Below are 27,578 nucleotides of genomic sequence, written 5' to 3'. Positions count from 1 at the left end.
GTGACGAAGGGCAGCCTTGGCGGAGGCCAATGTTCACTGGAAACAGGCTCGACTTACTGCTGGCAATGCGAACCAGGCTCTTGCTCCGGTTGTACACGGACCGAATGGCACGTAGTAACGTGTCACCAATCCCGTACTTTCGGAGCACCCCCCACAGGACACCGCGAGGGACACGGTCAAATGCCTTTTCCAAGTCCACAAAGCACACGTAAAGTGGTTAGGCAATGAAACATTTCTGGCTCTGCCACTGCTGTGAGTGCTAGGCCTACATGAAAATTAGGAAATTAGGAAATGAAAAAAGGAGCTGAGGTGAGAACTAGTTTTGAACTCTAGGAAGACCGTCGGCATTATAGAATGTAAAGCATCACCCGTTGCTTTGGCAAGCACATGACAACCTGTCAGTGTGTTACATAGTGTTTGATATTATGGGTTTTTAGTAAGGAGAAATACTTTTTTGTGCTCCTGTAAAAAAACAAACAACACACATTCATTGATGTACAGGTGTCTGTTGACACGTCACTGTAGTTAAGGACTCCAAATTACATGTATTAAAAGCTTTTTAGTACATTTAGTAAAAATAAGAAGTGGGCTTTTTTGGTGAGCGGCCATATTTGAAACATCTGCTGGTTCTCCCCCCCCGGAGTGAGTGTTGTTACTGAGTGCACGTGTGGTTTGTTGTGTTTTTGTGTGTGCGCATGTGTGCGTCGCTCAGTTGGACTCAGCAGGCTGGAGCCACTTTAAGAGGCACCTGCCACCACCAGTACACACTGCTGTTACGTGTGTGTGCGTGTTTGTGTGTATATGCGTGTACTGTATATGCGTGTGCATGTGCATGAACAGCTGATTTTCAGCCCAGCGGCCTACAAGCCTGCCCCAGTGCACTCAACAGGCTTTGTGTGTTTGTTTGAGTGTAGCTAGATCCCAGTGTTTCCCGTATATTATTTTATTTGTGGCGGCCCACATTATAATGGGCCAGTGTGTCTCTTTGTAACAAATATTTTTTGTCTCTCCCACATTGTTATTCCTCTTTTACAGCACCCGTTACAATTATACTGTATATACATGCGTCACGGTCAAATATGCAAATTAGATAATTACATCATCTAGCACCCCCAAACGCACCACGACAAACAGATTGCAGTCCTGTGGGGAACACTGGCTCCAAACTAATAAACATGTCAATCATATTTCTGTGTGTGGCAGGTGATACAAATATGCACTGCATGCATGCAAGTTACATGACTATTATTTTTCACAGTTGTTCAATAAAAAGAATGGTCCAACTATTTTTTTTTCCACAGCTGCATTTTCCTCAGTTGCATGGAGCATGGAACCTGCAGCACATGAAGCCTGCTGTGACAGCTTAAATGCATGTTGATATCATTCCAACAAACAATGTATGTTATTATTCTGTAAGTTGCCACTTCACCACACTGGCAGTTGTACAAGAAACTGCTGCTACATTGTGCTTCCTGTTTTTGTTGTCTTTCCAACATCCACTTCGTGCAGGCTAAAGGCACATGTTGAATAAATGTTAGCAGCACCTCATGTTTCTTTGTCATGAAAATTCTTGGAATCTTCAAGGAATACAAATTTCAATTGTGAAACAAACATTCTCTGCGGTCATTTCTGTTTTCTCAAATAAATCTGAAACAGTAACTGAAAAATGGAATTGTCGGGGGGGGTGGGGGGTGGGGGGAGGGTGATGCTAACTTATCACAGCCATAGCAGCTAAACAGTACAACAACTAGCAGCAATGGGTCACTGCCTACGTTACCATAACAACTAATGCAATGGCGGCAAGGCTGCATCTTGCTTTCTGTCGACTAGGAACTGTCTTGCACCACCAGGCAGAGAAACGCTGCAATTAGCTCTGGACAAAAGCTTGTTATGCTATTAGCTTGTATTAGCATGGTATCGGCCTGCCGCCTCTGGCTGAGCTCTGTTGTCACAGCTACAGCTAACCAAATTAGTGCTCGTTATGCAAGCTGCTAGACTTGGCTCCCTGTCTGCAGCTTTAACTCTGCTTTGCACATTGTCATGTCACATGTGCACGTTGGCTGCTGATGCCTCAAGCCATTTCAACCATCAATTAAAGTGGCAGGTTTACTAATTATATGTGGTGTAAGACTGAGAGCCTGACCGTTTTATCGGCGGCCCGATTATGACATACTACCGATTAATCAATATCGGTGAATATATAAATGTTATATTTATGCTGCACGGAGATTCTGTCGCTGTGTGTCTCTCTGTGCTGCTCCCTGCCCAAGTACCTGGCTCCCCTCACACACAGACAGGGCAGCGAGGTGCCGCTCTTGATGCCTCACTCACTCGGCTGCAGCAGAGGAATGGTGAAACAAACTATTTTTTTAATTACACCATGTTAAGCTGTGACTTTGTAAAACAATATAACACTACACTTCAGTGCCACGTTGTCAGGGACCATCAAGGAGAACATTGTAGTTTTTTTTCACGCAAGCTTTAGAGAGCGTATTACAGTGTTTCAATGTGGTGTAAGTTGCATCTCTGTGAGATAAACAAATATAAATAAACGCAACTGTTAATCCACACGTTCACTATTATCTAAGCTTATTATATAGTCGTTTAACGTGAAATAAAGATATATGCAGATATACACAGCGTCCCACTTCACTTCATTCTTCCATGCAGGATTTACAGGGGGCTCATACATTCACAAGTTATTGTCTTCATTAAGTTTTGATTATTTCTTATTTTGTTTGTAGTCAACTTTTTTTTCCCACTTTTTAATGTTTGCTTCAGCATTTGTTTTTCAGCTGTTTGCAATTACTCAGGGACTGCAGATAGAACTTTTCAATAGCTAGTAAATATGACTAATTGATATTAGTAAGATGTTTTGGTGAATACGCCTTTTATAAACACATAATGTATTATTTTAAAAACACCTCACATCCCTATGTATTCTCACTTTCAGCCGAATGCAGTCATTTTTAATTGGTCAACTATGGTATCAAATTCAATGCTAATTACCAAAATGCACTAAATGTATATATTTTCATTTCACAGGCAGAGGAGAAGCGTAACGTGTGGAGCCACATCACAAAAGACTCAACAGGTGTTCCAGCTCCAACAGCTCCAGCACCAGCAAAGCAAAGAACACTAAAAATTTGTGGCAACACCTAAAGGTAAATCACAAACAAGCATGTTCTTATGTTGACAGTGTTACTAATTAAACTTATTTTAATTTCGTACTCTTCTGCTTCTTTGTGTTGAATCGTATTTTTATAAAAATTTATGTTCATGTACAGTATATATCTTGTGTATATTAATGCTCTTATTTCATATATCGGCTGATATACAGTACAGTATCTGTTACCTGCCAACATCAGATTTTTCAGCCCCCAATATCGGTATCAGCCCCAAAAATCTTATATCGGTCGGGCTCTATTAAGAATTCAGAGTATTCAGTCCCCTCTAGATACTCTTTTTCAATATGATGTTTAGCTTTGTATGTTTTTTACTCACTTTTTTTTCTCTCCTACAATTTATTCCTCTCCCCTACATCATCCATTACAATTACATGCAAATGTGTTATGGCATCATCTAAAACCCCCAACCCGCCACAAATAGATTGTAGTCCTGTGTGAAACACCAACATTCCTGCACTTTAAAAAGGCGTGCTCATCCACATCTTCAACTATGTCCAAACAGGAAAAAGAAATTTGAGCAAGCTTACCACAGAACTCCAGTCTCACTGAAGGGGCGGAGGGTAAACACAGAGTCAGGAAACTGGACTGACATGTTGCAATCCTTTTCAAAGTTCACTTTGGGGCTGCTGAGAAGAGCAAATAATCCTAAAAGAGTTGAAAATATCACAAGTCCACTCATAACAGATAACATAGCCACGGGAATCCGATGCCATCAAGTCACGTAGGCAAACCTTCACGTTCTCCGAAGTAACACAACAGCAAACACGTGCAGAACCTACACAACACTGATAGAACCCTGAATGCTTAGGTTTGAAATAACAAGCTCATTATGCTGCAAAACAGTAACAATCTTTGAAACATTCATTTATTAGTAATCTAAAAGAGAACGATGAGTGCAGCACACAAATCCTTCAAAGTGAAAGCAGACTAAGCAAATTGCTTCCGGGCTTATGAGCTGTGCATTGAAGCTGAATGTGTGCATTTACCTTCTCCACATAAATTGTTTCAAATGTCACATTAATGCTCATCATACGTTTCGCTTTCTGCTGCAGAGAGTAGCAAAATAAAAGACCTCTTGCGTCCTCTTTGCCATGTTTGGGTTTACATTGAATCTTAACATGCATTTGTGCTACAGTCAAGAATGACTGAAGTGTATTAATCTGGGGCGGGCGGTGCATTTAGTACCTGGGCCCTCAGTGAGGACTGAATTTTTTTTTGGCATACACTGATAATAAAAAAGTATATATGTATTTAAACTACTGTTGCACGGTTGCCCGTGTTAAGCACTGGCGATATTACCATTACACAATGTAGTGAAGAGCAAATCTATCAGTGTGTCACTTCCAGATTGCTATCGCTAACGATATAACTCATCTTATCTTCAAATACATCGTCCCCAATACGCCTTCCACCAGTGATCGCCGATACACCAGTGCTTGCAAAGCTGCAAAGCATTAAAGCTCAAGCATCTACACTACAACATCACCTGGAACAGATCACAATCAATACGTACATATCTAATAACATGACAAAAATATAAAACTTTTTAAGTAACATTCATCTACTCACCAGAGATGTCAATTTCTCTTCCTCAGTTAGCACTTGTGGGTGTAACTTTGCTTGTAGAACAGATTTGCTCTGATCACCCAATCAGAGAACAGAAACGAATCTGAAGTCTGATTGGCTAAAAAACAAACAAGAAAAAAACAGCCCCATTGTTAATAGTGTGGCAGATTAACATGGCAACACATAGAATTTGAAATATGATTGGACAAAAAAAAAAGCTAGCACAAATATTTATAACCATCATAAATGGTCTTCAAATTAAAAACATGTTTCAACCAGAATATATAACACCACCACCAGCTAGCATATGTAAACAATAGTGGTATAAAAGAAAATATTGTACAAAAAAAATCTATATTTTCAAAATTACGAGTTAAACTGCATTGGTCCATCACTTCAGTTCCACATTAACAAAACGACTGGCGTTCATGGCTGTCGGTCGTGGCTGTCAAATATAATTTTTATTTTGAAATTGCCCACCGGAAATGTGACAAGGCCGTGTATAATATCGCTGATGCTGAATGGATTGCAAGGAGAAGTCGACTGCACGAGGAAGTTTAATCACCAGTTTAATCGTTTAAAACGTTTTGTATTTCACGAAACATCAAAGCACAATTAAAGACAGTAACACTTTTACAACTTGTGACTGATAATTCTGATTTTTAAGCCACAAAAATTATTAAAATGATGGTTAATTGTAGTGCTTAACACGTGTAAATGTGCCTTTATTTTATTTTCACAGATAAAATAAATGTTTCACAAATACAGTACTGAGTGTCAGGTACAGGCTATGTCTTACCTAAAATGTGAAATGTTTTCACATTAAGAAGTGTCACAAAAAAACAGACCACCAGGACAAGCTCTCGCACTGCTATTTATGTCAATTCCACCTTAAATTTCCCCTTAAGTGCCGAATCGGAAGCCAACTCCAGCGTTAACTAAGTGGGTCTACAGCTATCACTTCGACCCCTCAGTGTCTCACTTTCATATCTTAACAAGTTTATATTAATGGAATGTCTGAGCAGATCAATTCACCAGCAGACACACACAAACGAAACCTGTCAGTTTTTGACAGTCACGTTCTTGATGAAAATGTCACCCAAAACAGGCACTCGATCTTGCCCGCTAGCCAACTCCACCATGGCATGTAGTACAAATGTTATGAGGACACTTGTTCACCATTCTAGGTTGAGCTCTGAACAAAATGCACATTAACGTAGAACAACATGGACGGGCTGACGGGCATTAAAACAATGAATAGATTCATAAATAAGACCGAGTAGTGTAGGTCGGTCTAGGTTTAGGTGATAAAATCGGGGGTTGACCGGAAACTTACCAGAGAGTTGACTGACTGAGGGTGTAAGGGCACAGAGATGGAGAAGCTTCTGCCTCGTCGTGGACCGGCGCCGCCATGTTGGTGAGGTCAACCGTGCTCACAACCTGCTGTTTATCTCCTAGCATCGATTAACACACATCTCTCATCCACTTCTCACTTTCACCTCCTCTTCGTGCTATAGTCAGAACCACTTCAAAAATATACTTAATTGCTCTACTTTTACACACTATGCATGATATATATGATATATACTGTCAGGCCGCTTCATTAGGTACACCGTCTAATGAGGTCCATCCATCCATCAATTTGCTGTGCTGCTTATCCTCACTAGGCTCGTGGGGGTATGCTGGAGCCTATCCCAGCTGACTTTGGGCGAGCGGTAGGGTACACCCTGGACTGGTCGCAAATGAGGTCAAACAGCCTGAATTGAAAGACGCTTTTTCTTTCTTCATCTTTTAGGCCAGGGGTGTACAAAATTTTTCCAGACAGGGTTGCATACAGACAAGTTAAATAAAATGGTGGGGGCCACTTTGATAATTTTTTTATATGAAAGACGTACATCATCTTTCAACATCTTAGCTTTGTGTTAATAGCTGACAAAGCAAATAAAGTATAAATATCTCATTAAAACTGAAATGATTTTATGCCATGGACCAATAAAAAAATGAACTGTGGGCTGCAGTAGTGTAGAGTAATGTTTTTGTATTATTTATGTCAGACTCAGTCATCCGTATTGATAGTTATTGATACAAGAAGATCAATCTTTCTCAAAGTTTAGAGGCCAGCATGTCTGATTGCCATTGTTACCAGTGACCTTTAACCTCTCTTGTTCTGGCACACAAGTAGATTTTTGACAGCCAAGTTATTGTGCAACTTTTGTGAACTTGTCCAACAACTACTGTACTTGTATCTGTACTGTACTGTCTGTGGAGGACTGTAGGTTCTCAGTCATCCAGGTCATGGTAATCTGCAAAGGTTGAATGGAGGCAACTGGACTCTTCTTGTTTGTCGAAGACGTTTCACCTTTAGTCTAAAAGGCTTCTTCACTTCTAAATTTTTAGGTGTGGAGTTTCCCTGTTCATGTCCCTGGTGGGTGTGTCCCCTGGGGGTGCAGAAAAACAATAGGTAGATCACCTGCCTGGCGGCAAAACAGCTCATTAGTGGCCATTCCTCCAGTGGAATGAGACAATCTTTGGGGGAGAGATGTTAGGACATTGTTCTAAGCAGACAATAGGTGATACTGCAAACCTCATCCTCGAGAGGGCCTTCCTAGTTTGACATAAATGGCTTCTTCACACAAACTTTCAAACCCGCGGTCCTCTCTATCCAGAATTTGGACGTCTACAGAAAAGCTACCCACACAGACCAGTACCTGCTCTTTGACTCCCATCACCCACTTGAACCCAAGCTGGGGGTTATCAGACAGGACACAGCAGAGAAGATCCCTGCCACCGCCAACAGAAGACAGAAGGAACAGACACTCACCAGGAAGGCTCTTTGGAACTGTGGGTATCCTAACTGGGCCTTTCTTAAACCCGCCAGAAGAGGGGCTGCTACACCCAAGCCTGGATTGAAACAGGAAGCAAAGTGTGGTGGTCTTTTATGTGGCCGGTTTATCAGAAGAACGCAGAAGCATTTCCTCCAGACATAACATACTGATACATTTCAAACCCACAAACACCTTCAGACAATCCAATGATGTTTATGCATTGCAGTGTAGTGAGGAGTGCAAGGACCTCTACATAGGAGAGACCAAACAACCCTTATACAAATGCATAGCACAACATAGGAGAGCCATTCCTTCTTGCCCAAAGTCAGCACTTCATTTGCATCTCGAAAAGAAGGGGGAATTCCTTTGACGACGACAAAGTCCTAATTGTGAATAGGCAGCACACTGGTTTGAAAGAGATATGAAAGGAGCCGTTTACATCTAGGCCCACTCTAAACAGAGGAGGAGGTATCATATACAACAATGTCCTAATATCTCTCTCCCAAAGATGATCTCATTCCACAGGAAGAGTGGCCACTAAAAAGCTGTTTTGCCACCTGGCAGGTGAACAATCTTGTTATGCAGGACAGTCAACATCAGCCTCGCCCGGCAACAACCACTATTGTGGCCTCCCCCAGGGGACACACTCGCCAGACACAAATCAGGAAGCTCCACATCTAAAAAATTTAAACTGAAGAAGCCTTTTGTATTAAGGGTGAAACAAGGTGTCCAGTTGCCGACATTTAACCTTAAAGATTCACACTGACATTCACACCTATGGATTATTTAAGTCTCCAATTAACCTAACAGGCATGTATTTAGAATGTGGGAGGAAGCTACAGTACCCGCAAATTCCACACTGAAGATGTTGTAATGGAGATTTGAACCAGGATCTCCTGACTGCAAGCCCTACATGCTGCCCAACATATATCACGCGATAATATACGTCCGCTTTTGTCTAATGGTGGTTGTGTACGCTTGAAATGGTGTTAACAGACTGTAAAAGCTGTTGTGAAACAAATATATGGGGACACACACAATGAATGCAACATAACCTTGCAGTCTGGATCTCCTCCAGCTCATTTACTGACCTTTGTGTTGCAACATGCAGTGTGATTCATGCACTTCTTCATTATGAAGCAGGGAGGTTATTTTCAGTAAAATCACCCCAGTCCAGTGAGTGCTTTGTGTAGAGAAAAAAAAACCCACACCTACAACCCCCACTTTAGCTCAAAGTCCTCTTACAACATTGGTGTCCAAAGTGCCGGCCAGGGGCCATTTTCTCGTCACATGTTGTATTTTAATTTGCCCTCGCCATATTGTAACAATTGTATTGTATTATTGATGTCCTATTAGATATTACACTTAGGCCTATTTGCTTTGTCACGTACAACACACAGCTAAGATGTGGATGTTTTGTTTAATAGCTTAGCATATATTGACCTACAGTGGATTGTGTTAGCTTCTTTAATGTACGAAACGCATCATCCTTTAATTTTCCTGTATGCAACCTTTGCTGGAAACAGTTTGGTCACCCCTGTCCTCAGAGTTGTTGATCGTGTACATACAGTTCAATTCCATCCACCCATCTATTTTCTATGCCGCTTATCCACACTAGGGTCGGGGGCTATGCTGGAGCCTATCCCAGCTGACTTTGGGCAAGAGGCAGGGTACACCCTGCACTGGTCACAGTTCAATTCAATTTTTATTTTATTATTTATTTTTATACAAAACACATGTTGAGACTGCTGTTGCTTCATTAGGTTGCTTTGTGCTGTCATTTGTAGGAACCAAATTATAAACACCCATTGGGGACAACTACTCCTATTATGCACAGCTGTATGCACACCCCGCTACATCAAATCACATTTTATTATATAATAACTTGACATTCATTGCATTCAATACAATTATGACGGTTTCCAAAAGCTCAGTGTATCATTATAGAGGTACAATTAGCAGATGCTGCCACCTAGTGACTCTCAAACAAGTTACAATGTTTTTAGAGCTTTAACCTTTTGTACTGATTGTAACACTGAAATTAGAATTCTTGTGATTTTTCTTTGCAGTAAGGTGTTTTTTGATGAACACCCACTGAAGTTATCAAACACAACTCCTTCCAGAAAGGTAGCAGACTTCTATGAATGACTGATTTGAAAAGATGCGTTTTTAGTGCAAAGAACTCAGTGAGTCACTGACAACTCATTAAATCAGGCACATTCTGATCCTCTTCGGTCATTATTATAAATGTATCACAAGTTGCTCTTCCATGTGCTGATCTGTGATGATTCAATCACTGAGGGGCAAAAAATACTTCAGAATAGTAGTAGTCCAAATTGTAGAATGGAGTTGTCTGTCGTCAACCCACCTTGTCTGATCTTTCCTTCTTTCTCCAGTTTTTTTAAGTGATGCAGCAGGTTCATGTTGGCTGCTTTATGCAGGTACTCGGGAGTGTCCTGCACAGTGAATTAGGAACAATCCAAACCTATTGAACTTATTTATATGATACGATACAGCATATGGACAACAGTGTGTTTTGTCATGACCTTGTAGACAATGTTGACAAGCTGCATGGAGGAGAAAGACTTTCCCGCTCCGGCTTTAATGGCCTCCAGGATCTGCTGCTCTCTCTGGTCCCGGTGGCTGATGTAATGTTGAATCTTTGAACCAGCGTCCTGAACCACCGGACCGTGACCTGCATACAGAGCAGAACTTTCCTCATCTGACCTCAACTTCCTGATCGAGGATCCAAATGTAAAACCTTTAACCCTGTTGCTGATGAACATGTACCCTTTAAGAAATTAAGAATAAAGAACAGAAACAACCCCTGGTTCTCACCTGAAATTTCTGCAATGTTGCATAGTAGGGACTAGGGCCCACTTTGACTAAGCATTTTCATAGTCGAGTCTGATTCGTGAGATTTTGCCCATAGTCGACTAATAGTGGAATGTGTGTGGGTTTTTTAGGAGCAGAGCCAATGACGATCCCGACAAATAAATAAATCTCATTTGCGACTTTTTCCACCTCAGACAAAAAGACTAAAACACTCAGAAGAACAAATAAACATGTTACGGGTGCAACAACAGTACCTTCATTTATTTAGCGCATCAGAAAGCAAGATAAACTAAACTGAAACACGGTCGCTTTCTGCAGGTGGGCATATCACATCAGCAAAGCGTACATAAAAAAGGAACAACATGGCATGAAAAACAACAAATGGTCAAAACTCTCAGTTAGCAGCCTAATTTTAAACCATTACCATAATTTCTTGCATTAAAATTCACTGTCGGGATATAAAATGAAGTTGGTGTAACAGCCTTTCCTGTTTGAAAGGATACGCTATAGTGGTGGCTGTGTGATATGTAAGAAGCTGCTGACACAAATTGCACTTCACTTTCTGGAGTCATCTTTTGACCTTTTCATAATACGTCTACACTTTGGATGATTTTTTTAGTAGCCATAATGAGCTACTTCGATGTTTGACGGTCTTCTTAGCGTTCAAAGCAAGGACACTAGAAATGAATAGGAGGGTTAACTCAGCATCTACTTCCGTAGTATGCGCTGTGTGGGTTTGGCCGCCATGATGGTGAGCAGAATCCAGAAACATTGCATTGTAAACATGCCCTCGGCACACTGCTCAGCCATTAATAGCTCTAATAGACGGTCCAAAAGACCAAATTTGTCATTTTTCAAGTTCCCAGACAGGTATGTGTCATAAAAATATTGTGGATTTATAACACTGGTTGTTGTAAATAAACAGGACAGTTGCCAAGACTCAAAGTGATGTCCCACATGATATACCTTTAAGCTCTCATTTGTTTCTCTGGGTGATTAGTTGAATTAATGATACGTCAGTGATGATTTAGGTTATAGTCTATGCATTCACAATGCCATAACTGAAATAAATGTTGCATTGTGTAAATACTTCAGTTTAATTATCCACATAATATTATTATTTTGTATGATGGTTAAGCATTGGTAACACTGTTAAGGAAGGAAAAAAGGAAAAAAGTCAAAGAAGGTTTTTATTGACATCTACATGTAGGTCATATTTCTGCAGTATTATGGATTTTTACAGACACACACACACACACATACATACTGTGTGTATATATATCTATATATATATATATATATATATATACACACACATACACACACACATATATACACACATACATTGTGTTCAGTAAATAACATTCATTCATTTATTCAAAGAACACTTTATTTTACACTAGTGAATACATGTTGTGCACCTAGCACCACCCACCTCTCTTACGCACCATCAAAGCGGACTTTCTTCTCCATGGCGTACTACACTCTATTCCATTCATTTGCGGAGGAATCGACAGTGCTATTCATTTAACGTCCTTGGTTCAAAGCTAGCTCACCTCAGCTCCTTTGGATTTTGCCATTGAAAAGCAGGTTATATTGTTAATGCATGGTAAGTATACTGCAGGTCTTCTGTTAGACACAATGTAATGAAATTGTTTTAATTGTGTTTATTTGTGTTATGTTTACATTTTCCATTTGTATTGTTTTATTGGTTTATTTGTAATCAGGGCGTCATCGTAAAAGAACACTTGCTCTCAACTGGCCCTCCCTGAATAAATAAAAGGCTGAATGAATGAATGCCCTGGTCTATTTATCCATGCTTTAGTCACTGAGAAAAAAATGACAAAGTCCTTGTTTCCACTCACCTGGATAGATGAGGTCGGCTTGGACCTCCAGCAGGATCTTCAGTGACTTCATGTAGTCGTGGAGGTCCTCAAAGACGGCCGTGCCTTCTCCCAGGATGCAATCTCCTGAGAAGATCGCCTGCTCCTCCTCCAGAAGGAGTGCCATGTGGTCGTCTGTGTGGCCTGGCGTGAAAACAACCCTGAGACAAAAAAATAAAAATAATGTTAACATCTCCTCACTTCATTACAAACTTTAAACTTCCAATATCTCAACTGACTTGAGCGTCGCTCCCTCTGTCTGGACAACATCTCCATCTTTCAAGTACGTGTACTTGATGTTTTCAGATGCCTCGTTTACCTGGCTGGAACGAGGAAGTTTCCTGATTCTGACATCAGAACCTGGCAATACACAAACATGATGTATGGTTAAAAATTATTTCAATACCATTATTTAACCAGGAGATGTAGCTGTGCCCTCACCAGTGATGTCTCTGCAGATGTCCTCCACACCACCCGTGTGGTCGTGATGCCAGTGAGTGACCAGGATCTCTTGAATGTTAGTCTTGAACTTCCTCAGTGCCTCCTTCAGAGTGCTGATGTATTCAGGGACAGCAGGCTCACCAGTGTCTATAAGTACCCGTCTGGAGAAAATACAGTTAAGATGTGTACTGTATGTTCATTATTTACAGGCCTGTAGGTATATTGAACATTACTACCGCCACACTGAATACTGAGCCCTTTTCCTATACACATTTTCAGTAACAAAATGTATCTTAATCATTGCTTGTAATCATTTTGGTGCATTTAAGATATACCGAAGAAAACACGATGGTATAACGATACTATCTATCCGTCATACTTTTTTATGTAAGCATGGTGGTTCACTCTACAGTCAAGCAAACCTAAAATGTCATCAAATTTGAATGGAATGTCGCGTACCGTACATAAACTATGAAATGAAAATAAATATTTGTCATTAGACGACATGTTCTTCTTATCCAAATATTGATCAAACTACGATCAACTCTGAAATGAGAAAAGAACATATCTTGCATGTCACCTGTCCCCGGTGCCGACCAGGTAGGTATTTGTTCCCTGCAGCGTCATCGGTCCAGGATTACAGCCCAAAACCCGAACTACGCGGGAAGACAGCTGCTCGATACGCGGAATCACTGCACTCATGACTGGAGCCAAACAGAAGAAACGCCACCAAAACAACAACAGAACATGTGGGTAAAAGGGCAGTTAAGACCAAGGGCTTGGTTAAAACGAGCAGGAAGAAACCCGGAAACAGCGCGTGGCAACGTTTACTTCCTTTGTCAAGTAGCCTTCACAATAAAAGTTCTGATTGAGCCCCACGATAACAATCCTACAAGTGATAATAAATGACACCAAAATAGTGAAAAAACTGTATCGGTGTATTGTTATTGCCGCTATAAATAAAAGTCCACCTCCCTAACTGTCAGATTATGCTACCAGCTTCCCCGAGGCTGCTGTGGCACACACTACACACTTAGTGGCGCTATTGTCTTCTCTAATATCTATACTGGCGATCTCCATCTAGCCCTCTAGCTATCCCTATCTGTATATACTGGATGTACAGTGTATACTGTACATACAGTATGTCTGTGTGCGCACACAGAAGACATGAAGTTGACCTCTTGGAAGCATTAAATTCCCTTAATGTCTTGTTTGGTAGCTGTAACAGGTGGGTGGGGGGGGGGGGGCGGCAGAAAGACATTATGGGCATCGGAAGCCCCCACCCCCCACCAGGAAGCACCCCCACTCGCTCTTTGTAATTACACAACATAATGGCGGTGCAGTCGGCCCGTAATCTCCCATTAGAATCATTCTCGGCTGCCTCCACTGGCTTCTAATTCAATATAAATGCAAATGACCGGGGGAGGCGGGGGGAGAGGGGGTCTAGGAGAAGGGGTGTTGGGTACAGGAACAGTATTATGGAGTCCATGGCACCCCATTACTGTTTGCAATACTTCCTGTTTGTTCCCACAATGAAGGGGTCTCCATTTAATGGTAAAACAAGTACTGTACTAGCAAAACTGTGCAAACTGGACCTGACTGGATCAGCTAACTTACACTCCACAAAGACTGGAGACACTAAAGGACTTGGAACTCTGGACCTGCTGGGTTGTCTGAATTGAGAAGGAAGGCCATAAAACCATGCGTGCATGTGAATCTATGTTTCCCTTAGTTTTTTCTTGTGGTGATGCTGAACATGCAAAGGAACCATGCGGAAAGATGTGGTCGAGAAAGTTACATGGGAGTGAAGAGAAGGTAGTTCTTACACCATCAAGTGTCTTCAGCTGTTTGGCAACAAGCAAAATCTTCTTTAAAAAAAAAGCATCACTTACATGAAATGAGATTCTCTTTCTGCTAGTACTGACACTGAGCACTGACAGACTGTTTGGACCACAGTGGACATGAAGAGGATCACCTAGACTAGATGTGTCCAAAGTGTGTCCTGGGGGCCATATGCGGCTGGCAGTTCATTTTTTATCGGCTTATTAGAAAGAAAAAAGTTAAAACAATTCAAAACTAACCCCAGGCTGAGTTACTATAAATAGATTTAACTACACAGCATACTTTCACCTAAATTCCGTAAGGTTTTAATGTCATTCATGAAACAAAAGCTGAAAAATCTCTAAAATATTTTTTTTTTCTTAAAGCAGCCCTCGGTATGAAGTTTAGACATACAAACCTTTATTTTACATACAATTATATATATTTTATTACTTACAATTGTATGAGGACAATAAAAAATAATATAAGAAAATATATACAATGTATTAAATAAATATAAATAAATATAAACTCCTGTGTCCAACAAACTATGGCCTGACTTTGTAAACTATATAATAATATATAAATATAACTATCAACAATGAAGCAATATGAACAACACAACAAGAAACACATCCATCCATCCATCCATTTTCTATACTGCTTCTCCTCTTTAGGGTCGTGGAGGCATGCTGGAGCCTATCCCAGCTGACTTCGGGTGACAGGCGGGGTACACCCTGGAACCTTCCTAATGGATCACATGACCACAACTCAAACCTCTGCTCCTCTTCCTCATTCTTCCTCTCGAGCTCAGTGTTCTCTTTTCATTCTCTCGTTTCAATCCCGGAGGAATGAATCTCCAGATAAGATGCCCTTCCGATGGAAACCTTTCCTGTCTTTCTTTGGGATGAGAGGCCATATTGGATCTGTTCAAAAAGGCCTCTGTCGCATCACAAGTCATTTGACGCTAAAGATGGAACCTGTACTCTGTTTTTTCTCTCTTCTGACATTAGTCTGGACTCCGTGGAGAAAGTGGGGGAGAGAAGGATGTTGGCTAAGCTGACATCCATCATGGACAACACCTCTCACCCGCGACATGACACTGTAGTTTCCCTTAGCAGCTCCTTCAGCAGCAGACTGTTACACCCACGGTGTAAGAAGGAGAGGTTCCACAGGTCCTTCATACCGACCGCTGTCAGGCTCTACAACACCTGCACCACCTGAACCATGTTGTAGTCAATATGTATTCTTTACACTGTATTCTTTACTTGCGTATCTTGCTTGCTGCTGTAACAAGTGAATTTCCCCGCTGTGGGATAAATATAGTACAAATACAAATACAAATTAGCCATCATTAACATTCGCATGATGACGACCAACCAGGCCCCAAATAATGTTGTGCATACTGTGGTGCACACAAAATGGTGAGAAGAGGTAACTCAAAATTTGTTGTAATTTGGGTAATATCAGAGCACACAACGAACCTCCATAGAAATCGTGGTGGGTTTACCACTGCACATACCAGTCTTACTCATGGTGTCTTAAAAGAGCTAAAACATCGCACAGCAACACAATAGGTACTGTAGATAGCAACAGAAGAACCAAAGAAGAATATTACGCAGAACCAACAACTATGTGAGCTCTAAACATGTAACTTAGATGCGATGTACAACAACAGTACAGCAAAGCACACTGGGAAAGAGGATACGTAGATGCCGCATTGAGCTCTGTGCCATACGTCAACGTCACCGCCATATTGGATGTGGCAAGGCTGTGCTGTAAATGAATACAAGTAAATGTACTTACTTTCATAAAGCGCCTTTCTACAAAGAAATTGAAATTAATGCCTTTTGTTTATACATTCACACACACACTAATATGCTGGGAAACAGTTAGGCACCAAAAATAAAGTATTTGATCTTCTCAGATGGCTAAGATAAGAACTTTATTGATCCCACACAGAAGTAATTCACATTACATCAGCTATAGAGCACAAAGTAGTGCCCAAAAACTATACACAGTAATTATATATATATATATATATATATATATATATATATATACAGTCAAACCTGTCTTAGCGGCCACCTTCATAGAAGGGCCACCTGCCTATAGCAGCCACTGAAAAATCCCCCCCAGCAAATTTACATGTTATAGACCCTGTGTATAGCAGTCACCTGTCCAACGCAGCCAGCGGCCACCCATTTTGTCTCCCTTGGTCAATATCTGATCTGCATATAGCAGCCAAATTACCGACTCAAGTAGAAGCTTCATGCATGAAAAAGTTTTGTTTTTCAATCAATGAAGCCGTCGTGTGTAGACTTTAATTGAGTCCTAGCTCAGTCACAATCATTCACAAGATCCACACAAACTGTCAGTTGTTACACATAAAAAAGCCGTCTTCTTTTGAGCTTGCTATTTCCTGGTTAAACATGTAACTTTAAGAGCATTTGCACCAAAACATTACCGCAAAGTAGGCTGGGAACAGGACGTGCTCCCGGCGACGCTACAATAATAAAAAAAAAAAAACATACGCCAGCATGCATGCGGCAGCGGGAGCAAAACTGAGTTCGGTTGTACTTAACTGAAGTATTTTATCAGTTATCAGTTATTATTAAGCCTCTAACTTCCTTTTAGTAAGTAAAAACCTTGGCTATGATTGCACTACATTGTCATGTAGACCTACAAAGTACACTTGGAAGAACAAGAGGTGAATAAATGTATTGCAACTGATGTGAAACTGATGAGGGGTAGGATTAAATAAGCTTTGCTTCTTCCTACTCCTTTTTGGACATGCAAAATTGTGAATTGTACTATGTGATGTGCTACTGTTTGACTCATGCATGTTCAGGATTAAAACCATGAACCATGATAATAACAAGCCTAGTAGTGCTGTACAACGTTTATTAGCAGTCCGCAGTGCCATCTACTGGTCAACATTATTATTATTTATTTTTTTCCCTTTTTTCCTCTACTGGTCAACATTCAAACTGGACGCCAACCTGTCTATAGAGGCCACCTGTCTATAGCGGCCACTTTTGCAGACTCCCTCTAGTGGCCGCTATAGACAAGTTTGACTGTATATATATATATATATATATATATATATATATATATATATATATATAACATATATAATAGTTTTAATTAGTAGTTTTAATGCAATAAAATAAGAATATAAAATAAGAACATGAAAGTTATCAATCATTTTGATTGATAATAATAAGCAAATCCATGTATTTTAAAGAATACCCTTTTAACTAAAAACAAATTAAATCTTTCCAAAAATAACATAAATCAAGGCACAAGAAACACAAATCCATTCTTATATAAAATATGTAATACATGAATTTTCTACTCAGTAGCCAACAAAACATCTCTACTCATTTAAGAGTACTGTTACTTTAGAACAATTTTACTCATCAAAAATAAAAAGTATATTGCTATTAATAGTACTCATTAAAAGTACTATATATAAGGTAATAAGTCCAGTCCGGTCCAGTCCAGTCCTTCCACAACAGGAGCTATGTGATGTTACACATATCGGTATGGGTATCGGTTGATATCGGAATTAGAAATTGAGAGTTGGACAATATCATCTTATCGTTTATTGGCAAAAAAGCCAATATCGGACATCCCCGATAATGTGTAACCAAAAGTGAATAGTTAAGTCTTTAAAATAATCCCAAATGATACATTTCTATTATTTGTAAATAGAAATGTAATACAATATCATGTGTTCATAAATGTCCCCACTGTAGCTAAACAGTGGCTGAAAGGTGTTTAATAACTATAATATATATAATTAGAATAATTAACAGTGCTTGAATTTAACCTTTCACATGTGGCAGGCTTTGTAAGATCAACATGTTGAATCAATGTGTGTGTGTGTGTGTGTGTGTGTGTGTGTGTGTGTGAACCCAATCAGCTGTGCGAGGAAACACGTCAACCCCCCACCCCCCCAGCACAGCGTGACGGACCCCGATCCCACCGATTGGCCCCCCCACCTCCATCCGCCGCTCCCTCATTGGCCGGCGTGTGAGGAGGCGGCTGTTTGTGGCTGTTGCTAAGATCCTGTTGCTAAGACCCCCGCTGTTGCTAGGAGACGTGTGATGCATTATGGATGCTTGCTGCTAGGAGCCAATCTGAAATGCTGATGAGCGGACAGCGACTGTGTCTTCACCGTCTCTTTGTGTCCATCACAGTGGAGGCCGTAGACAAATACTGTGTCTCAAATGCAATACTTCAGTAAGTACACTTTAATAAGTATACTGCGGAATAAAAAGTAGTTACGGAATGTGCCCATTTTGACAGTGTAGTGCAGTGCGTCACTGAGTCCTTTGGAGTTGTTGTTTTTTTTACGTTGATACAGGTTGCCCATTAAGAGGATATAAAAAAAGAAGAGAATAATTCACTTTTGTTAAAAACTTTGTTTTTAAATAGAGTGGAACATTGATTAGCGTCATAAATTTGTTCCAGAAGGTCTGACACAAACCGAAATTTACGCGAACGGATCCATTTTTCCAATAAGAAATAATATAAATCTGGTTAATCCGTTCTAGAAAGACAAAAATGTTAATACAAAACACGTTTTCATAGTCAACGTAAACGTAAACTTTGAACCCTGCGGCTTATACAGCAGTGCGGCCAATTTATGGCTAAATTCTAGTCTTGTGACAGCTCCTTTACTTCATAACTACTACTAATTGTTTAAATACTGTGCAGCTCGTGAGTCAGTGAGGAAACGATGTTTCTTTGGCAGGAGCCACAACAAGCTTGTCAACCCATTGGAAGTCAGTGGAGGTCAGTGTATACACCAATATAAGAACATAACAGTCTGACTCACAGTGTCATCTTTCAAAGAACACTTTACGAACAGAACTAAATTCATCACACAGCAACTTAATAATCAACAGGTGTATATACAAATATATAAACATGTCCCAATATGACTTTAAAATAAAGAAAACACCCACATTTTAAAGTTTTCCTATAAGGCAAGGGTCACCAACGTGGTGCCCATGGGCACCAGGTAGCCCCCCCCACGACCACATGAGGTGCCCACAAGCCTGCTTTTCATTTAGGTTTTCAGTTAATAATGAAAGAACAGTAGAAAGAAATGCATTCTGAAATACAAAATGTGAGTTGTGGACACCAGCATTTTGTTAATGTTCTGGTAAAACAAGCATATTCGCTTTGTTTGGGTTTAAAATAAGCTCTGAAAATAACTGTTACAAAAATGAGTAGCTCTTGCCCATTTTCATTTCGTAAAAGTAGCTCTCACAAGGAAAAACGTCGGTGACCCCTGCTATAAGGCATTGGCTACTCCCTCTGGTGGACAGAAGCAGAATTGCAGCGCCATTTTTTGTGCTTTCTATGCTCTCCTCCAGTGAAATAGTTTTCTCAAATGCAGTGCATTATGGGAACTCTTTCATATTTTTTTAATATATACAACTCCTATTGACAGATGTTTTTATATTTGTGAGGTATAATGTTTGAGTGTTAGTTACTGTGTGATGAGTTTAATGTGGTTTGTAAGATGAAATCATGAGTCAGACTGTTAAATTGAGTAATGAACTCTTGCAATTTCCAATGGGTTGAAGTTTGTGGTGAGTTTATTCATACAGTAGTTCATGATCGGCTCCTGTCAAATAGAGAGCTGACTGGTCCTCACGGACTTGTGAGCCACAATATGCCACTTCATGAGTGTGAATGGTTGTTTATATGTGTGCCCTGTGATTGGCTGGCGACCAGTCCAGGGTGTGCCCCGCCTGTCGCCCGAAGTCAGCTGGGATAGGCTCCAGCATACTCCCGCGACCCTAATGAGGAGAAGCGGCAAAGAAAATGGATGGATGGATACTTTCGATGCTTCAGTCATTTAATGTAATGTTTGTCTGAAACGCTTGTGTGTTGAAACGATCGTAACGGGAGCCAGGTGTGAATTGTAAATAAAGTTTTCATTCTTATAGTAGTTCTTAATAAGGAATCATTTATTTTAATGGTTTTATTATTTTCTTTTTTTATTGCTTAAAATAAAATATGTACATATTTTCTATGATTTTGTCCTGTTTTTCTCGTTGCATATATTGTAAATCACCCCGCTACCTCAATATACTTCAGGGTTTAAAATAAATACATAAATACATTTATTAAATTATTAATGTAAATTAAAAATGTATGTAATTAGCTAATGAAATGTCTTGTACTCTTTATGCTTCGGTATGAAATACACTACTTCTGAAAATTTACCAGACACATTAGGTGAATTTGCAAATTATTGTTATTGGATTGGTATAGTAGATACCAGCCCCAATTTTACTCAGTCTCGGATTGGGAACAAAATCAGTGGTGTCGCACATCACTAGCTGCAAGTGCCAGCATTTTGGTATGAATTTGAATTCAAGAATTAATGACAAAATACGAAAGTTGTGTCCATATTGAACTTGCGGCCACATCGTGTCTTTGGGAACAGTTATGTCTTTAATGAAGGTAAAAGTAGCCTTAAATGTTTATTTATCCCTTTCAATCCTCATTTATATGTATTTAAAATTGTTTTATGCATGTAAAACTATAATTGTAAAACTATAAAAATGTGTTTTGTGTTAACATTTTTGGGATCATAGACAGGCGACATAACTTCTGGTTCCAGTTGCCATTCTGTTAGTGAGGTAAGGATGCTAATGTTTTGTGATAAAAACGCTATTACTAAGATAGTCCGTCATAACGAGAAAATATTCAGGAAACAAGCAGAAAACACAGAGTAGCCACCTTTTTTGGTGTTTGCTAACCAGCTGTTGCTCTTGTCGAGTAGAGTCGCCAGTTTACAGTGAGCAACAAGAAGTACTATTTATACTAAAATCAAAGTTGAAACATTGTTGGAATTCAAAAATGTGAAATGTAGCCACATGGGGGAATGTCCAGCGATGCTCTACGGTAGGCTTGGAAGAGTGGCTTGCTTGCTAGCAAGCTAGCGTCAAGCAGCCTGGAAATATGGCGTAAAATCTGGTTGAAAATTGGCAGTGCAGTGAAACGATGAAGGACATTCAAGAATTCAAGAATATATTCACGCAGACTGATTTGGTGTAAGAATGCAAATTGACATGCTTGAAGCACTGTTTTCTTTATGTCTGACACTGAGACAAGCTTTCACTGCTTTTCGACCGTTTTGTTTTCAGCTATTTTATGTCTTCATGCTTCACCCCAAGTACACTCACACAATTGGAGAAAATAATTTCAACAACATGCGCTGTTATTCGCTTTAATCTCCAAAATATTGCACACATATACTGAATATCTATGTAGCCAAAACTTTTGCTTGCCCCCGCTCACTGGAAGTGACACAAACTGCCTCTGGGTCACGTGGTTGAAACCCAGCAATTGAGACACAGCCAACTTGTATTCATCCAAGACAGCACTTAGCAAATATTATTTCAAATGGTCTTAGCTCTTTGGTTCCTGTGTTGGACCACTCAGTGTTGAGTAGATATGTGTGTTGTGTCTCTTCACCAGGTGACGATGTGGAGCTATGTGCACCATTGTGCCTTGGCACCCGTGTGGAACAAAGGCTGCTGCTGGGAAGGACAGAGAGAGAGGAGGGGCAGGATAGCTACATTCGAAAGAACTCCTAAGTGTCTGTGTGTGTCACGTTGACCGTGAAGGGCTTTAATCAGAAGAACAAGCTGTGCCAACTTCCTCTCGCCAGATGTTTTTACTTCCTCTTGCTATTCCTTCCACACTTCCATTGCTACATATCCAAACCATACCTCCGTGTTGCCATACTTCTCCATGAAAGCAGCATTAGCATTAGCTAGTAGTGAGCTAGTTGCTCCACAGGGTTTGTTGAGGTTCCTTGAAGGCACAAATACACTGACACTTTAATCTCTCAAAGTTTTGGGGATTGTGTAAACATCATAGCGTCAAACTATCGATTTGGAGCAAGCTAGCTCACAAGTTCGCCTCTGAAGACGAATGTGTTTAGATCAGGGGCAGGGTACACCCTGGACTGGTTGGCAGCCAATCACAGGGCACATATAGACAAACAACAATTTAGAGTCTCCAATTAACGTAACATGCATGTTTTTGGAATGTGGGAGGAAGAAAACGGGAGATAAACCACACACGCACGAGGAGAACATGCAAACTCCACACAGTTACCACGCAGAGATGCCCAAGCGGAGATTCAAACCCGGGTCTTCCCGATCTCCCGACCGTGTGGCCAACAAGCTAACCACATATCAGATATAGAATGCAAAATACTGTTCCCATCAAGGAAAAAGATGTTCATTCCGCAAGTCTTGTTTTTGGTCTTTGTCTTCACAATATAAACATTTGACATCATATTCTGTTTACTTTATTTTTGCCACTGCCTTACAGCATGCTTGGGGATATGATGTGCTCTTTTACACATTAGGAAATACTGTCAGAAGGACACTTTCATATAATTGGTATCCTTATTTTATAATGTAAGATTAATATGTACATCAACAAACATTGGGCCTCATTCACGAACATCTTCTTAAAAGTCTTCTTAAGAAGTGTACTTAAGAAGGCGCGGGTTGGAAACTGCGTCACATTCACGACACGTTCTTAAGTAGGGATAATCGTTCGCACCGGTGTTCTTAGGTTGATGAATCCCAATTGCGATGCCCGTGCATGTGAGGCCTAATTTGCATAGGTCACCGCCTATTATTTCCTATATAAGGTAAAAAATGTGCCGTGCGCAACAGGCAGCTGGAGGCGGAGATGGCAACGCGCAAGGGCAAGACTGAGGAGCAGCTGGACAACAAACGAAAGAAAAACTTCAGTTCTACTGAAATAGAGGTGCTTTTACAAGGAGTGAGCGAACACAAGACCACCTTATTTTCACGTGTATCCACCGGTCATCAGGCCATCCAAAAAGAGTCGGCATGGAGCACCATTGCAGGAAACATAAATGCCGTTTCCACGGAGAAACGCACCACCGCAGAGGTTAAAAAGAAGTGTTTTGACTTAAAATAGACTCAAAAAAAAGATTGGACTGCACCGGAGGGATCTGAAGGAAACGGGAGGCGGGCCATCAATCAGAAACCAAACCATTTCGGAAACTCTAGAAAATATTTACACAATCATGATGGAAAAATAAAGTCAAAATACATAGTTTGTGTGTGACAATTTATTTTTTCTGTGGTTACATTTGATTAGACGCTGCCTAATTAATACAGCAGCCCCGTGCTCTGGCTCAAGACGTGGCTGGGGCGCATGTCGTTATCTGGGGGTGCTACGTGCGCAATAGACACACCACGTTTCATTGCGATGTTATTCTGATGATCCTGCACACCTGCAAGAACAGAGAGGGAAGCCTGAAGCCTGAAGCGGGACATCAAATATTCGTGGCTTTCAGCAAATAAATCTAATGGTGCCTTTACATTCTCTCTCTGCGCAGCGCACGTCCAGCCAGCCTTTTTTTTGATGAATTGGGATTTGAATATATATTTATCCATGGAGTATATTTTAGTTGTTTTGATGATAAATAATTGTTGGGATATTTTATTTGCACTACATTTTTTGGGATCAGGTTGCAAAATCCATCATGAGGGCGATTGCGAATTGAAAGTGCAAGCTTTGCTTGTGCGTAAGAGTCCTCCTGAGCGTTCGTAGAATTTGTTCTTAGAGCTAAGAACTGTTTGAGGCCCACTGACCGCAGAATTGAATCATATCAAATCGAATCGGATTGTATCGTATCAAATTGTTCTGTTTTTCAAATATATCGTTTTTGAATCGTTTAGTAACTTGTGTATCTAGATTTGAATCGAATCGTCTATCACAAAGAGATTTACATCCCTGGTATGTACTCTATGTAATTAAACACTAACAACAAACATAAGAACCTGCAAGTGTGGGTAGGACCACACATGGCATCATCCATTACCATTCCACTAATCCATTAATTACCATTCCAGTAAGTTGATTGAAAAAAAAAACTGGTTCTTTTTTTCATATCCATGAGGAACAACAGAAATTTCATTTTAAAAGCATTTATATGGATATTTAACTGGAAGTATTTACACAGCGCAACATTTATTTCAGTCATGGCATTGTCCGTACATTTGATAGACACAGTGTACAAATGATACGATTCGATTTGAACTGCGTGTCTCATAACACTCCTAGTTGTTATTGTGCCTGTTTTGAGATCATTCAAACCTGCAGTAAAAGCCTGTTGTTCCGGTGATCCAGTCTGGTGATTGTGTGTCTCACTGAAGCATTATTTAATATACAAATTTATATTTGTATTTCAGTTCATTTAGCCATTTTATGCTTGAAAATGCTCAATTTCGGCAAAAACAAACCCATAAAATGTGCTTGAATATGCTTTTTAAATTTTTTTTTTACTAATAATAGACCATAATGAACCACAAAACAGCATGATTTATTAAAACCGCAATGTGACGAGCGATGACTAACTTGTTTTTTCACAAATTTTAAAATCTCAAAATGGCTCCCGCAGCTTGGTAGAAAGACTGTTTATCTTCTCTGACTGATCCCGGAAGAATCACCCTTTCAGTGTGTTCCTGTGTGAACAATAAAGAAAGCGGTTGTCAAGTCCAGATTCACTGGCTTACTTTTACTGTTTTTACAGTGTGGTTGATTGATTGAAACAAAAATGTACAAGCGGCCTTCTCAAGAAGGGAGAACATTTTGGCGTGTCATGGCTGCTCAAAAGATTTTCCTCAAGCCCAAACCAACAGATATAAAGCTTGCCCTGTATAGACGGAAGGGAGTCTCGCTTTGATCCTTCTCTCTGATGCGGTTCCTCAGGGTGCGATGCCTCGTCTGAGTTGCTCCTTGTGCTCCTCTTGGGGACCAGGTGTGTTTAGGGCTATGTCACACAAACACGGATATTATCAAACATGCACACTTCCCCCACGTAAAAAAAATGTCCATCCACACAAGTGGAGTTAAAAAAAATGCCTGTTCAGTTAAAAACACAATCCACCATAATTCATCATGCGCATGTTGGCCAATCAGAAGCCTGAAAAAGCAACTATAGGTAACTATGTTGTGCATTATAACGCATCTGTTCATCAACACTCATAAGTCAATACAGTCGTTCCTCGCCACGTAGCAGTTCGAACATTGCTCCCTCTCTCATTTGCAGTTTTTCAAACATTCATGAATTAACAAATGATGACTGTTTCGTGGTAGATTATGGCATATTATTAATAAAAAAGTATTGAAAGACAATTCATATGTGGTATTCTGGTCACTCGGCGTCAGTAATGCTACACTGAAAAAATATTACCTTACATTACATTACCTTAACACTGCATGGAGTCAGCCATGGCATGTCTAACATGATAGAGTGAAAAAAAGTTCTCCCATTTTGTGTGGAAGTGGTAAGTCTTTGGCTTCTTACTTTGTCCTTCTTTTTTGTCCTTCCTAGGTTTTCTATTTTATAACTACAAAAATATTCAATTTATTATTATTAAATCCTACTTTAATATTAAATTTACTTATTGTGGTCGTGTCTGGAACCAATTAACAGCGATAAATGAGGGACTTCATGTTCTGTTGTTAAATAGTGTATAAAAACATGAGATAATGTTGCACATTTCTTATGAAACAAACCGTAAACAACAAATCATAAAGCTCTGTTTTACCTGTCCACACACAAACACTGTGGCGGAGTTTTTGAAAAGCTCCACTCTGGCCTTCCCAAAAGCTCAGTTTTGAATGAATGTTTTTGCACGTGGACGAAAGGCCAAAACACATACAAAAATAAGATTTTTAAATATACATAATCGTGTGGACATGGACTTGATCGCAAAGCCGCCCCTTACAAAGATTTTTCCAACTTTTCTCTGAGTATAAACCATTTTTTGAGTCTGGCAGGCATGTTAGCTTCCTAACCGATATGACCAACCTTTTTTGACCCACGGACCGGCTTGTGTTCCCACAAATCTCCCGCGGACCGGGGGTGGGCCTCGTACACTATAGCGAGCTTATTTATCTTATTTATTATGTATTGTGTAAAACTAAGACATGAATAACATCAAATTAAAACACAAAATGAATGCCGACCCACCATCCACCAGTTCAAGTTCCAGACAAGTTTTTCCAGAAAAATTATTACGTTATGTGTATTATTATGTGTTAAAAGGCAGTGCGCTAGCATGAATTAAGTTGAGACAAATGTGCACATTAGCACTCAATAAGTCATCAAAACTTACCTTTATGCATTCCCACATAGTATCAGCATTTGACACCAAATATGAGGTGAAAGAAAAATTGTAAAAATATAGTAGTAGTATTTCTGTGCGGCATGAGATAAAGTTAGCACACGCACAATGGACATGCGTCAAGTAAGACGGATGTAACAGAGAGAATCCGGCCACTTTTCAAAATAAAACATAAAAGAAAGAAATAATGGAATTTTTTTTCTTTCTGTGCGGCCCGGTACCAAATGACCCGCGGCCAGGGTTTTGGGGACCACTGCTTTACAGCAGGCATGTCCAAATTGTGGCCTGTGGATCGTTTTTTTAGTAGCCTGCAACTAACAAAATCCCTTAGAATTGCTTCATCAACTCACGGTGGTGGTCCATGTTGACACAGCCACATCACACGGTACTCCTACTAATTGTCCTGCTAGCGCTCACCTGTCAGTCCTCTGCAATTATGCAAATCAGGCCTTTTGTGGAAAAGCAATTTTTCTATGCAAATGCTTCAATTCCCAGTGAGGCCGGCGTGCTTATAAAGGCGCTAATGCTGACTGACGGCCCGTCATATTGGGGTCGCCGCTCGTGACGCAGCCGCCAAAATGATCAGCACAGCGCCAGAAGTGGCCCAGCAGTAGACGCTGCCTGTAATCCAATTGAAATGGCGGCCATGACACCTGCAGATGTGAGGACCCGCTCTGATTTAATCATCACTTTTTTATGCAAATAAATTGTTTTTCGTCTTCTTGAATAGCCAAATGCCGTGAAGACATTAAGACGAGAGTGAAGCTGTACCTATTTACAGTAAATATAGTAACAAACTAC

At 40.2% G+C, this 27,578-nt stretch overlaps 2 protein-coding genes across 3 annotated transcripts in view; both read right to left on the bottom strand.

The window, feature by feature from the left end:
• The window catches only part of LOC129177180 (nuclear receptor coactivator 2-like), a 35,801-nt gene extending 27,795 nt beyond the window's left edge, over window positions 1-8,006 (bottom strand). Inside the window, exons 1-3 of one of the 2 annotated variants that reach the window (XM_054768018.1) lie at window positions 6,091-8,006; window positions 4,758-4,872; window positions 3,716-3,814 (exon numbers count right to left, since the gene is read on the bottom strand). The gene's annotated coding sequence lies outside the window, so the exon portion shown is untranslated. The remainder of the gene's footprint in view (window positions 1-3,715; window positions 3,815-4,757; window positions 4,873-6,090) is intronic. The other variant, XM_054768019.1, reaches the window with a different exon arrangement.
• Window positions 8,007-8,822: 816 nt separating this feature from the next.
• On the bottom strand, window positions 8,823-13,567 carry lactb2 (lactamase, beta 2). Its single transcript, XM_054767584.1, has 7 exons — window positions 13,319-13,567; window positions 12,739-12,899; window positions 12,537-12,657; window positions 12,280-12,458; window positions 10,126-10,274; window positions 9,948-10,035; window positions 8,823-9,875 (listed from the first exon to the last, which is right to left on the bottom strand). Exons 1-7 carry the CDS (start codon window positions 13,438-13,440, stop codon window positions 9,832-9,834), a joined length of 864 nt encoding a protein of 287 aa, XP_054623559.1. The 5' UTR covers window positions 13,441-13,567; the 3' UTR covers window positions 8,823-9,831.
• Window positions 13,568-27,578: the final 14,011 nt, after the last annotated feature.

Source organism: Dunckerocampus dactyliophorus, chromosome 2 (genome assembly GCF_027744805.1).
Source record: "Dunckerocampus dactyliophorus isolate RoL2022-P2 chromosome 2, RoL_Ddac_1.1, whole genome shotgun sequence".
In the NCBI taxonomy this organism is placed as follows: domain Eukaryota; kingdom Metazoa; phylum Chordata; class Actinopteri; order Syngnathiformes; family Syngnathidae; genus Dunckerocampus; species Dunckerocampus dactyliophorus.
The sequence above is the reverse complement of the archived record's forward strand: the minus strand, read 5'-3'. Positions and strand labels throughout refer to the sequence as shown.

Bases quoted from the DNA above. Each gene is read 5' to 3' on its own strand.
- lactb2 (XM_054767584.1), bottom strand. From the start codon at position 13,440: ATGAGTGCAGTGATTCCGCGTATCGAGCAGCTGTCTTCCCGCGTAGTT. The intron at 12,459-12,536 runs GTCAGTTGAGAT...TTTTTGTCTCAG, and splicing joins ACAGAGGGAGCGACGCTCAA to GGTTGTTTTCACGCCAGGCC. The intron at 9,876-9,947 runs GTGGGTTGACGA...TTTGCCCCTCAG, and splicing joins AGAAGGAAAGATCAGACAAG to TGATTGAATCATCACAGATC.